Here is a 13,610-nt window from a genome sequence, read left to right as displayed (position 1 = left end):
AACTGATTTTAAATAAATATAATAAATTTTTCTGCTTTTAATCATAAAAGTTCTTCAAAATCATTATAAAATAAATTGAAGGTAAGCCAAATTTTGCTTACCTGGGAGCCACATGACTATCACTTCAGGAATTGTAAGTGCACTAAATAGACAGTTAACAAACACTTGCCTTGAGTACAGAGCTTCAACCCACAAAAGTCTTATCTCAGTTGCTAAGTCGTGCTGTGGTTTGTTCTGACAAGGGTCTGGTGTCTTCTTTTGAGCTGTGGTGGGCTCATTCAGGGCTCTCAGGGAGCACCTTCCTGCCATTCTAGCAAAGGGAAAGCAAAATCACTGAGAAATAAAAAAGGAATGTATTAATGAAGTGATAGATTGATCACAATGCTTATTGTAGTTAAATTATTCTTCTTAATACAGATGTGCCTGTAAAAATAAATTTAAATGTTTAGTGTATGAATCATATGCAGTTCTGGAGAACAAGTGAAGATTATGGTAGTGATTTCTCCCTGCATTGTGTGGTTAACAGTCTGTGGTCAGACACCATTAAAACTGTGGCTAAAACAGACATATTTCAGTGAGACACTGGCCAATTGTAAATTTTGAAGTAGTATCTATATGAAGGCAGACAAGCATTTAATCCCTTCCCTATCAGGCAGAGGATCTTCCTTGCTGTGAGCAGTGCCTAGTCACATGTTTCTGAATGGCTGTCTGTTCACTCTGACCTTACACAAAGCAACAGAAAACAGATGTCCTTGCGTTTTGCCAAGTTTCTTTCTTGCAATTTAGGAACAATTCCACACGCACAGGGAGGTTTTGTTAATTTCTTTCAGATGATCATAGAGCACTTCACATTTTGTAGGAGTCCTGATCACCTCTTTCTTCAGAAATAAATATTGACAGTTGATCATTCCTGTTATTTTTATACAAAATGCTGTATCTTATGAGCTTTGGGAGCTCTTTGGGAAAGAGCAGCATGTTACTCTGCAAGAGCTCTGCTCTCCATCTTTATATTCTTACGTTCTGGTAGAGAACTTCTGGAGACACAGCTGAAGGTGTTTGGAGAGAAAAGACTGATAGAAACTTGATGACTTGCATTGCTAAAAACAAGACTTGCTAGTTTCCTCAGTAATATGGATACTTACAGTAGCCCACAAATTCCCTGATGTTGCCCAAAATCTGAAAATGCTGAGCAATTTCAGCATCTTTCAGGATCTGCTGAAGGTTCTGTTAACTAAGGAAAACCCTGCATGAGATATGAAGACACTCAAATTAAGCAGTTTTCCTCAATTGTATAGAATTCAAAAAAATTTATGTTCAGTAGATTATATGTTAATGGAGGCTTGCTGCCCAAAATTAGACACTGAATTTAGTAAATCTTTTTCATCATTTCCATAAAATAATGCAAATAATTTCAAGAGATTTAAGGTATACAAGGGGAAAGTGGCTTATACAATTTCATGGATTTTAAGCAGAGGAACACCCACCTTTATATCCTAAGAATAATTACAGTGTATAGGCAAGGTTTGAGCTGAGTTATGTTGGAAGGTATTTTTGCTGGTTTCACTTTTTTTTTTTTTCCTTAATTCCAGAAGAGGAATTAAAAACTCGGGTATCAAAGGAATTATTTTTCTTTTCTGAGACAGAATAGTAATAATACTGTGAATTAAGCAATGGTAAGACAGATTTTGGTAAGGAAAAAATTCACAGAACTTAAAGTATTAAACTCCTGCTTGCCAGAGAGAGAGAGAAGGATGACTTAAATTGTTTGTCTTTCTCCTAACTTTCTGAGTTTTAACTGTTAATCTGTAACCATTTTCCATGACAAATTCTTTCCATAAAGACAAACATCTGTTTGTCCAGTGCCTTCTGTGTAAGATAGCACAGAGATGGAAGGAGAATCCTGGTTGTGGCTGCTATTTGGAAGTCAGCTTGGAAACCCAGCGTGTTCCAAGGGGAAGGAGCTTACAATCTCCCAAAATGTACCCAGATATCTGTTTCAAGGTTTAATAGCCTTCTGGACATGACAGAAGCTGCATGGTGAAATAAGTTTTTCACAGGAAGAGAGGAGGTGTTTTGCACATTAATTGGCATAAGTCTTCCATTGTCAAACTGTATAAAATTCCAAATACACTCTAGAAAAAGTTCAGTCATGGTTTGCATCTATGCCAACACTAGTAGGGGTTGCAAATGAGTGTTGTAAATGAGCCCTTTTGTGAACCAGTGGCAGTCTCTTTCTTTTCTTGAAAAGTGAAGAAGTGGATTAAATTAATCTGTCCTGACCTAGTTGGACTTGGTGATCGTTATGGGTCCCTTCCAACTTGAGGTATTCTGTGGTTCTGTGATTTATCCTTATAGCTGAACTGCTGCTGTTCCCCAGGGTGGCCATGGGTTTGCACCTGCAGTGCAGATACCACCTCAATGCACTGTGGAATGTGTTTGTTGGCATTTCAGCTATTTTGCTGGAAGAATTACAGATGGAAGAAATTTCAAGTTGCATTCCAAGATTTCAGCGAGACATCCTCATCTGTTGGCAGCTTCTCTGCTTTTTGTTTCCCTCCTGTGCCTTCCATCTTTACCAGGTCTAGCTATGGACGTGTGTAGAAGTGTCTTCAAACTCCCCTTTGTCTGCTGTGGTCTGTGTGTTCCATCAACACAAATCAGAAGTGACTGAATCCCTGGGAGTATTCAGGCTGAACTAGACTGATGTGGAGATAGGGTCAGGAAAACAGAAGTTGTTTCCAGTCAGCCATTCAGCATGCACCTGACCACACCCTAATAATTAATAATGCAAAATACAGATTGTTTCATGGGCCACAAGTAAAATTTTTCCATCACAAAATACTTTCTGTTCAGAGAAAACAATTTCCTTAGAACAATTTCCTCAGATGCACTTCTTTTTGTCTTTTTTCCCAAGAGCTTTTTAATGTGGGTTAGTGGTGAATTTGCTAATCTCCTTCCAAAGTGCAGCATTGCCTTCCCTAGCAGTTGCACAATTTTGTGGCAGGAAGTTTTCTCTCTCTGGTAGGTGGATAAATACAAGCATCTAGTGCCCAGCATGTGCAGTGAATGGCAGCAGGGCCTTGTGCCCCTTTTGGCAGGGAAAGTTCATGGTGTCATCCTGAATACAGTGCCAGGATGATGGGGGAGTCTGGTAAGCCCTGGGCTGCAACAGGAGCCCGAGAGAAGGGGAGTGTGCTCTGCCCACTTACCTGAACGGGTTTCTCTGAGTGTCTGCACTTGACTGAATTTCTTTCTCTGTTGGGTAATTCTGAATGTAGTCTTTTGGTTGGTTAGTTGGTTTTTGTTCTTTTGTGTGTGTTTTTTTTTTTTTTTTTTTTGTGTGGTGTTTTTTTTTTTTTTTTTTTGCATGTAAATTACACTATTACTATTGTGAACAAAATGAGGCCTTTTTTATCTTTTCAAATATTAGAATTTTTAATGAGAATACTTTTATACTTACTGTTATTCTATAATAAAAACATTAGGAAATTAAATAAAAATATGCAAAGATTCTGACTTTCCAGCTGATATACTGTTTTAGATTATTTAGGGAAGTTTTAGGATATTTGCCTGCAATATATTTTACAGCCTGTAATGAAATTAAAACATTAAAAACTTTTCCTTTCAAATACTATTTGTAATTTCAGAAAGTCTTGCTATGGCTCCAAGTGCAATTTTGTAATGCCAATGCCTGAAACCTCCTTTGAAGCTTTTGCTAATATAACTCATTAAAGAAGGAAGTTAAGCCTACACATCTCAAGGTGCAAAACAAAATTGCCTAATACTATCTAAGTAACAAACCAGTTCTAACACTGTGAAAGCTGTTCTTCATCTCACATTCCTGCCTGAGGAAATTTGAGCTGAATGTCAAGATATAACTACTGTAATGCTGCCCAGCAATTAATATTAATGTCAGCTATGGCCTCACAGTGAATCCATTTTCTTTTCTTCTCCTTCTGTTGAGATTTCTAATGAAAAAGAATTCAGATATCCTATGGTAAGATAATTTGAACCCCAAACTTGTCTGTGTACTGTATAGATTCAGTGTTACTTTGGAAGGGGAATTTCTCTAGTAGGTAACAAAAGAAAAATCATACAGGGTCATCAAATGCCATTTATAATGGACCATAAAGGGGCCAATGAGGGGGCAACACCTGGGAGCTGGAAAAGGTTGTTTTGCAAGATATGTGGGATTTTGGTCTGGCTAGGAATTACAGTCATACCAGTGGCAGAGGCATGCACATCAGGAGGATGAAATGTAAGAACATTTCCCTCCTATAGGTCTTTTATTCCAATTTCTTTTAAAAACCTTTTTGGAAAACTTCAAAACATTGACTCTTTTGAACTGAATGTGAGGCTTGGGGTAAAAATGTAAACAAGTAAAGGTTTTTCAGCCTAGAATTTTCTTCCCCATTTTTAATTTTCATTAGTTTTTGGAACAGGATCATTCCTTTCTGTGCCTAAAAGGTGTGACCTTCCCCCAACCCTCAACACTTTTTTTTTCTTTTTTTTTTTTTTTTTTTCCCCTCCTAGGAAAAACTAACCCAAACTGAGAGGTGGTATCCAAGATAGCAAGTTACAAAATTATGCAATATGCTGCTAAAAGTAGTGAGATAATATTAAGGGGGCTTAAGGACAAATTGATGCCTGTTTTACATGAGAGGATATCACAATCCACCCAATATAATCACTATAAGAAATGCTTTAATGGCAAGAGGCAGTTGTTGTGTTTTTGCATGGTTTTGTTTTTGTTGTCTGGCTTGATTCAAACTCCCCTGCAAGCCAGTCAGCCCTCTTGTACAGAAGGAAAATACATTGTGGACTATGCCATCAAATATGTTGGAACCAATAAATATGTTGGGACAATGGGCAGAAACTGATGCACAAAGAGTTCCATCTGAAAATGAGGATGAGCTTCTTTACTGTGCAGTGCCTGGGCACTGGAAGAGATTGCCCAGAGAAACTGTGGAGTGTCCCTCACTGGAGATATCCAAGAACTGTCTGAACACAATCCTGCACAGTGTGATCTAGGATGACCAGACATGGTCCTGTCCAACCTTACCCATTCTGTGGTTCTATGAAAATTGTGTATGTATATCAATAAAATTGGTTTCAGATCATATCACTGCTGATGCCAGAAAGGTTCTGCTGAATGTGGGCATCCTGCAGAGACTTAAATTTGTACCAGGGTAACAGTGGTGACATCGAAGTTCTGCACAAGGACCATGTCACATCCATCTGTGTAGATCAAGAGTGCGCTTCAGTACAGAGCATGGGCAGTGATCACCAGCATGAAAGAGATGCTCCCTTGCCACAGCTGGGAAATCTGTAGACAAACACTGGAAATCATCAATTTCAACAAAAGATTGCTTTGAGGTGTCATTTCATGGCACATACATAGATAACACAAAGTAGTTAAGTAGCCTAAGATCGGGGAATGGCAAATATGTGGCTACATTTTTCTCCTCCCTAATTGCTCATCTCCTGGCTGCTCTCCTCTCTCATTTTGTCTGTTTCTAGAGAATGTTTTTGGAAGACTTTTGTATTGTCTGAATGTATAACATAAAAATTTGGTGAAAAGTCAAAAATGCTCATGTGTGGAAGGCAACAAGAGTGTCCCACTTGCTTCTGTATCAGTCTGTTATTTTGGTATTATTATGGCAATGTACATACTCTGAAATCCATTTTCTCATATTTTCCTCATATTATTTTCTGCTTGTCATCCCAACCTTTTCTCTTCTTAATCTACATCAGGCTTTCTTAATGCTTCCCACCACTCTTGCATTTCTTGTCTGCTAATTTCTTTTCTTTATCTCATTTTTACTTTTTTTTTCCTTTCAGGAAAATTTGAAACATGGAGTTTTAACATGGACTATAAACTGGTCAATTATTCACCTTTATCTCTACTTAAAAATGTCGGTGTCAGCAGTAATAGGAAAAAGGAAACTTTCTCAGGAATGCTACAGGCAGTGGCAGAAGATGGAGGTCACAAATACTAGGAAAGAGCAGCCTTTACAAAGGGCCTGAGAAGTAAAAATCTGCACCAGAAGTCATATGCAGTTGTTTGTTTTAAATTCAAAATGATGGTGGCAACAACAATAACAATTGGTTTTAATTCTCTTTCAGCAACAAGAACAAGACCCGACTAACTTATACATTTCCAATCTGCCTCTTTCAATGGATGAGCAGGAGCTTGAGAACATGCTGAAGCCCTTTGGGCAGGTCATCTCCACCAGGATACTGCGGGACTCGAGTGGGACAAGCCGTGGTGTTGGCTTCGCAAGGTACCTCAGTGCTGTTAGCCGTGCTGGCAGCCTTTTTCCTTTCTTTTGATTAAAAATGCAAGAATAGGTGGAAAAGGCAGAAATTACTGAAAATTATAAAATTTGTAAAGAGAAGGAAGATTGAAATGGAGTTTTCCAGCAGGGTTTTGTTAATTCTTCCTTTGGTAGAGTTGGGTCTCTTTTTGCTTAGATGGCTAAATCTAAATTTATTGCTCTTACTGGACAATTATCTAGAATAAGAATGCACTCTAAACAACTTCCTTCTCTTTTCTGTACTTCTTCTTCCTCCTCTATCCCTGAGCCAGTAAGCAAGGGCTACGTGATGCTTCGCAGAGACTTTTCTCCTGTGACTTCTGGCTTGTGACGTTTGAATCCCAGGCAGCAGACCAGAAGGAAGAACCTTCTTCCCCACCCCCACGCCTTTTTTTTTTTTTGTTTTTCTTCATTAGTTCCTTGGAGAAAATGAACTCATCATTGCCCTTTGAACATCAGCCCTTTGAATTTTCAGGCTCATTAACATGATGTCAGCTGGGAAAGAAAATATTTTTATTCACTTACAGTAAATCTCATCTTAAAATATTTGTGTGCTAAGTCAAATATCTCACCCAAATCAACAAGAACAAATATTTTCCATAAATTATTAAATACCTCCTAAATATTCTGTCCATATGAGCCTACTCTTTTTCTAGTTAATGTAGTTATTTTTTCTGGGATCTCTTCATCAAAGTATTTTCTGTTTTTATTTATGTAAGTCCTGCTTTAAACCTAGTATAGCAATCAAAGTTTAGAGGCTTTAAATTGAAGGTTTCTATTATCAAAAATAAAAACATGCTTCAAACAAAGAATTGGGATTCTCAAAATATGTTATAAAATCTCTGCGAAATCAAATTTCAGTAATTGAGATGTTCAGTCAATATTACAATAGCTCTGTATTTGAAGAAATATCAGAATCTAAAATTAGTGCACAGAAAAGAACTGAACAAATTTATCTCCTGATGTCGCCAAAATTTTTAGGGATTGATTTTCCTGTGAGTTGGCTGGGGAATATTTCATGGCACTGTGATTTTTATTTTTCTTTTTTTTTTTAATCTCTACCCCCACCAGCCCCCTGATCCCCTACTTCATATGCTTGTCAAACTATCAAGTTTCAAGAAGGTATAACAAAGGAACAAAATTAGAAATAATAGAAGAATATTCATTATTTAACAGGAAAAACCAGCAAGTTTGGGCTTTGCTAAAATTTCTTCCTGTCCCCTTTAAAAAAATCAACAAGTGTTTGTAATATTTTTGGGATAAAATTAACTGGGCATTTTAATTTCATTAGTATATGTGTGTTTTACTTTTTGTTACTGTGAAGAGTAGAATCCACTAACACCCACTATAAAATTCAGTTGGCGTTTTGAATTCATTCAGTCTCTTCTCACTAAACTTGTTTATCACCTCTACCTCGAATCAGTGGTATGGTAGGAAATATGGTAGGATATATTTTTTCTAATGTAGCTGGAAGTGTTCTGGAATCATGCAAAAGTCAAAAAGACTTGTGTGTATCCAAAACCTCACTTGTATTGAAGAAATTACAATAGAATAGTTTTAGAGTACTTTCTCAATAGTTTCTCTATTATGCATTTTGTGTTTTATATATACATGAGTGAAGTTATTTTTATATGTGTTTATTTATATACATAAATATAGTATACATAAGTTCTAGGATAAGTATTGCTTCTATATCTAATTAGAACTTCTTTCCTTCTACAAGGTGAACATTTTTCTTGTATTGGAAAATTCTTGGAGAATTAATGAAAGTTAAAATTTTCCAAGAAACCTGTAGACATTAAATAAATATTTTAATTTCTTGCCTTTGGGAAACTTTTATTAGGTTAATAGGGAGTAATGTATTTTATCAAGTCCAGACTTGAGTCTGAAACTAAATTATATTGTTTGTTTCATGTGAGGCAAAAAAAAAAAATATTAGATTTCTTTGCTGCAGATCCAATAATCCAGAACTTCTGAAAATTCCCTAAGAGATATTTTTGGAATCATTAGGAAAACCTCTTGTTCAGTCTGGCTGTTTGGTGATATTGGTTGTTATCTATGCTTGTGTTTTGTCAGCCTGTGCAGAAAGGATATCAGAATTAAAAAGATGCCAAGACTTAGGAATTTTTAGTCCTGGTTGTTTGCTGCTGAGGCCATTGGCCTAATTTGTGGATATGAATTACAGAATTTAATGAGCAAATGAAAAGACGTTATCTGTTCAACATTAACCAAACATCATCTTGCAGGCAGCTGCAAAATCAGTTCTTTTAAAATATATTTTGTTGTAATTGCACATGAGTCGTTCAGTGTGACTGAGTCCAAGGTGACAGTCGGGGCTGGCACATCCTCACTGCAGGTGAGGCCCCTCCCAGGCCAGCAGGGGCTCTCCTCCCTCTGCCCAGTCTGCTAAGTCTAGATCTGACAGCATGAGTGCACAAACTGCTCCAGATTTTGGATCCATTCTCAGTAGCCATCACAGCTATGCTGGTATCGCCTCCTGTTTGGAACTTGGAGACAATTAAATAAGAGCCAGGTGCATCGTTTAGTGGAGATGATGTGTATAAGCTGAAAGCTGCCAAGTCAGTTTGGGTCATGCAGTCAGGCAGGTTTATATTTGAGTTTATTACCCTAAACTGTACAGACAGCTCTGAATCCTCTCTTAAGAGTGGCATTAACCTTTGCTGCATGCAGCATGGACACTAAGGATTCAATTATGAATGATAGTGAGTCACTCCTTCTGCTTCTTTCAAGACAAGAGAGGTACTTGAGGCAGCTTGGACAGCTACAGTATAATTTCTGAGTAAATAAGACTATTATTTTCAGTTTGGCACTGACTTTGGTCTCAGAGTGCATAAAATGTTAATTCAGTTTGACTTTACCTTTCTGAAGTTATATGTTCTTAGAAAACATCTTCTCCATTGTTCACACATGGGAAAGCAAGCCAGAGCAGTGAAGAGGGGAAAAGCAAGAAATATGATTTGAGAAAAAGCAAGAAATATGCTTAAAAAAAATATCACAAACATGGGAATCTGGTTGAGTGTTTAATTTATGTAAATTATTCTTTATTTTCAAAGGATGGAGTCAACAGAAAAATGTGAAGCAGTGATTGCTCATTTTAATGGAAAATTCATAAAGACACCAGCAGGAGTTTCTGGTATGTTGCATATATTTCTTACAAGATGTATGAATGGGTTAGTGCTTACATGGTGGAAGCCTGCTACACTGATTGTTGTATCTGGCTTCTCATTTTGAGGCAAGCTTATTAAAATTAAACTATGTCTTTTTGGATGGCTGTAATGCTTGCTTGGAACACAGTATATCGCTCTTCTGTTGTAAACCTTTTCTAAGAATCTAGTAGTATTCTCTCCTAGCAGAGAAACAAGCAGCTAAGATGCCAGCTATGTACAAATGTACATCCCACGTAATCCCAGTTGAAGTGAGGAAACAAATATCTATCAGAACAGAATTTGGCTGCTTTTCCATGGACAGGGCTTTTTTCAGAGGCAAAAATGGGCTGGTTTTGTCATCTGTTGATGATTTTTTTCAACACATTTTCAAAAAAAAAATTTGCTTAGAAGAAAAATGAAATCTGCAGCAGTGCCTGGCATGATCATTCACTGGAGAGCTGCAACTGTCAAGTCAGGTTTTAAAGTCCTTCAGGAAAATGGAAGGAGGTCAGCATAGAATGCTGCTTCTAGAAATATTGTGCAAGGCAGCATTCAGAGAAGGCTTAGTACAATTTTGTTGTCACACCAAGTTCCTCGTCTGTTTGTCTGCTTTGTCAGCACTGTTTCTAAGAGACAAAATGTATATTCCATGAATACTGAAAAATGAGGAGAGGAAATTCAATGCTGCTGAGTAAAATAGAAAGTAGAGAGGACAATAAAGAAGGGAAAGGATACATGCCTGACATTCCAGGCAGCTTTCAGTAGGCATTTTATTGAGAATCCCAAGTGGGAATTTTACAAATTACAGCGTTGATGTGGTTGCTGAAGCTGCCTTTATCCCACTGGTGAAATGTTCTGTGCAGCCGGGCCCTGTCATTGAGGAGGAGGAAAGTAGCCCTCGGCAGGCAGACAAGAATGTGGCTTGTTTAGAAAAACTCCAAACATGCCTCATCCCTGAAAGATTGCTCCAGTTTGAGGCAGTCTGTGCTGCTGTAAGGATGGAAAATGCTTCAGAGCACAGGAAACCACTCCCTTCAGCAAAACTAATCTAATGCAGTATTTTGACTTCCCTAACCTTGCTTTCGCAGACCCTTTGCACAGGGATTAATTGCTGATATTATTTTTTAGTTGAAACTTTGTTACAAAGCTTTGGTAAATTTAAGCACCTTGTTGCATTTGTTACTTTTGTTATAATTTTTCCTTGTTACATTTAGTAAAAATGTTACAGCCTATGTATAAACAGACAGTAATGACACTAAAGAACTGTAACAGAAGCTCCTATTTTGTTTTTTAGTTTGTTAATTTTTATTTTCACTTGCATTCTCCTGTTCTCAATGAATGAGCCATCAAGCATGTCATTGCTAGTCATGCTCTGTCTCCAGTGGGTCTTTGCTGAAGCTGGAGTTGCACCCTTACATGATGAGGTTCAACTGGGTCAAAATAAAAAGTCACTGCGTGGAATTATAGGAATGATTTTTGCAGTCTGAAGGAAACATTTAACATAAAAATGTGATAAATTACGGACAAGAAATTTGCAGAGAACTGTCCATTGTCTGAATGTGGAAACTACACAGGGCTGTCAAGATGTAATTCACCTCACAGGCTTGAACTTCTAATGCTTGCTTTGCAAAGCAGTTGTCCAGGCACTCTGTCTAGAACAAGTAAAGAAAAGCACACCTCCAGAGGCTGTCCTTGCAGTTACAAAGGGTGTCTAGCTCAGCCACTCAGAAATAGAGACCTCCAAATGTTTGAAATCAGTTAAGTGAGATTGGTCTCACCTTCCATGATACTGAAAACGAGTCAAATAATCAGGTTCATACGGGAGTGGTGAGAACCTTGGTTTTTAACGACCCTCAATTTTGTTGTATAGGGCAAGGCCTCAGTTCTATGTTTCTGTGCTGGTGCTGTGAAGTTTCATTGCTCCTTGCAAAGGCTTTTACGGAGATCACATTCTTCCCAGAGTTCCATACCACCTAGCGAGCACCTGTTCAATAATGCAGCTTTATGTGAGAATTCAATTTATGCATAATAGTATACTGCAGTCTGCCAGGAAAGTGGGGTGGAGTCATGACACAGCTGTGATTTTGGACTGCCTGCAGAGAGAAAACTGGATGATAGTAGGAAAGCTCTTGAACAAGCAAAGATTAGGAAACTGTTTTGAAATAGATTAGCGACCACTGGGATTATAAAGGATCAACTTCAAACACATGCAAAACAAAATCATAAAACCGGATCCATGTTTAAATTAAAACACTCACTCCTGGAAACTTGGCTAAAATCAGCAAAGGGAGCTGGCTCTAGAAACACTGTTATCAGGATGAGGAGGGTAGGAGAGATGGGCCTGTAATGAAATAGGTGTGGGAGGAAGAACATTTGTTCAACAAAAACTTGCTTTCATAATGCAGCTTTGTTATTTTAACTAAGTTTGGGCTTAAATGGAAGAATGGGTTAAACAGTTATAGAAAGCATAAATGTAACCTTCTCTGGAGCATGAGAAGGCACATAACGAATAAAAGCTGTAAGAATCTGGGAAGGCCAGGGATTAACACAGGGTGGTGTCAAAAGTGTCACCTCCAGAGTTAGGTGAGTGACTGGGCATTGATGATGCTAAGCAAGCTAAACCCAGATATAACTGGCTATTCAGGCTTTGTTTGACTTTATGAAATATATTCAGTATTTAGTGTGTCCTTGTTTATCTTCAGTAAAGAAGAAGAAGGGTTAGCTCGGAGAGCAGTTTGAAATGCACTGCAAGTTGGTATAATCCTGAAACTCCTAGAAGTGATGTGTTAGTTTCACCATTTGTTGTTGGGCTTCGTCCTTTTTTTATGTAAGTTGTTGTATTAGTTGGTTGTGTTTTATGGACTATGACTTCCTCTCCATATTGTCACCAAAAACCAAACTCATAACTTTAATTTTTGTACTTAATTATCTTCTCAACTATGATATGTAACTATATATATAATTGTTATAATTTTAAGGAAACTTTTGCATTTAGTTTCACTCTCCTTCTTAAGTAACTATTGTTTTCAGTGAAGAATGTAATATTTAAAGTTTTCTATTCTCCTGCAAAATGTATGACGTGAATTGAAGGAAACAGACCAGACTGGTATCAAGAGCCAGGAGCCAACTGATGAGCGGTGAGAGCAGAGCAGCAGCATACTTAGCCTTCCTCCTCTAAAGATGATACTCAGTGTTCACTGGCTTTTAATCTTGTGTTGGATCCATAGTGATTGTAGAAATTATCTTCTGGGTAAAATTTTGAAAGGCATCTCCTCCCAGTCACGGTAGCATGTAGCTGTGTGGCGATACACGAGAATAGTTATATAAGAAAATTACCTAAAACAGCTGTGCTGTAGAATACGTAAGGTATATGTAAGTCTGAGTGTATTTGTCTCTCTTATATTTAAAATGAGAAATATAGAAGTTTAAAAGTTACAGAAGTTTTATGCCTGTTCTATAGGCTTTATGGATTACTTAATATTTCTTTTACTGGAAAAGAACTTAAGTGATTTAGGCTTAATGGGTTTAAGGTAAAGAGCATTTTTGCTGAGCAGCCCATGCCATTTTTACTCCAGGAATGGCTGGTTATGGTGATGATGCAAAAATCAAAAATTATCCATTATCCATGACCCACCCCTTTCTTCCCACTTAGGATAAAGATATTCGTTGCTCAGATTCTCTTTTAGGGGAGAAAATTGAGTGCTCCTGCCTGTGTTCTTGACTAGACTGGGAAGAGGTCCACCAGTTTGAAATGATCTGGCCTTGGACATCTTTCTAGTGTGGGGAGGAGTGAAAATGGAGCCCTGAAGTAGCTGTCTTCTGTCAGTCATATTCTAGTGTTTCCTAGTTCTTACCTCTACAAAGTATCCAGCACTGAAGATCTCTTGTGAATTTAAGCTACTTGACCATAAATTCAATTTTTCTTTCAATTAGTGTTCACAGATCCTTTAGAAAACACACATGAACCACAGCTTGAAAACCACTGCTACAGGGTATCAAGGGCCAATAGTGTTGATGTTACTCCTGGTTGTCACACTGAAGGCAGAGGAACAAAAATTTCATTCTTTTGATCAAGACTCTGAGATTACCTGGTCAGAGCGTGGTGCTAAGGTACCAGCAATGTAGG

General features: G+C 37.7%; 1 protein-coding gene across 5 annotated transcripts in view; it reads left to right on the top strand.

Moving 5' to 3' along the window:
• The window catches only part of RBMS1 (RNA binding motif single stranded interacting protein 1), a 92,747-nt gene that overhangs the window by 60,495 nt on the left and 18,642 nt on the right, over positions 1–13,610 (top strand). For all 5 annotated transcript variants that reach the window (XM_068195650.1, XM_068195649.1, XM_068195648.1 and 2 more), the window contains exons 5-6: positions 6,127–6,284; positions 9,392–9,471. In XM_068195650.1, coding sequence (XP_068051751.1) covers positions 6,127–6,284; positions 9,392–9,471 — 238 coding nt within the window. The remainder of the gene's footprint in view (positions 1–6,126; positions 6,285–9,391; positions 9,472–13,610) is intronic.

This window comes from Anomalospiza imberbis, chromosome 7 (genome assembly GCF_031753505.1).
Source record: "Anomalospiza imberbis isolate Cuckoo-Finch-1a 21T00152 chromosome 7, ASM3175350v1, whole genome shotgun sequence".
NCBI lineage: Eukaryota > Metazoa > Chordata > Aves > Passeriformes > Viduidae > Anomalospiza > Anomalospiza imberbis.
The sequence above is the reverse complement of the archived record's forward strand: the minus strand, read 5'-3'. Positions and strand labels throughout refer to the sequence as shown.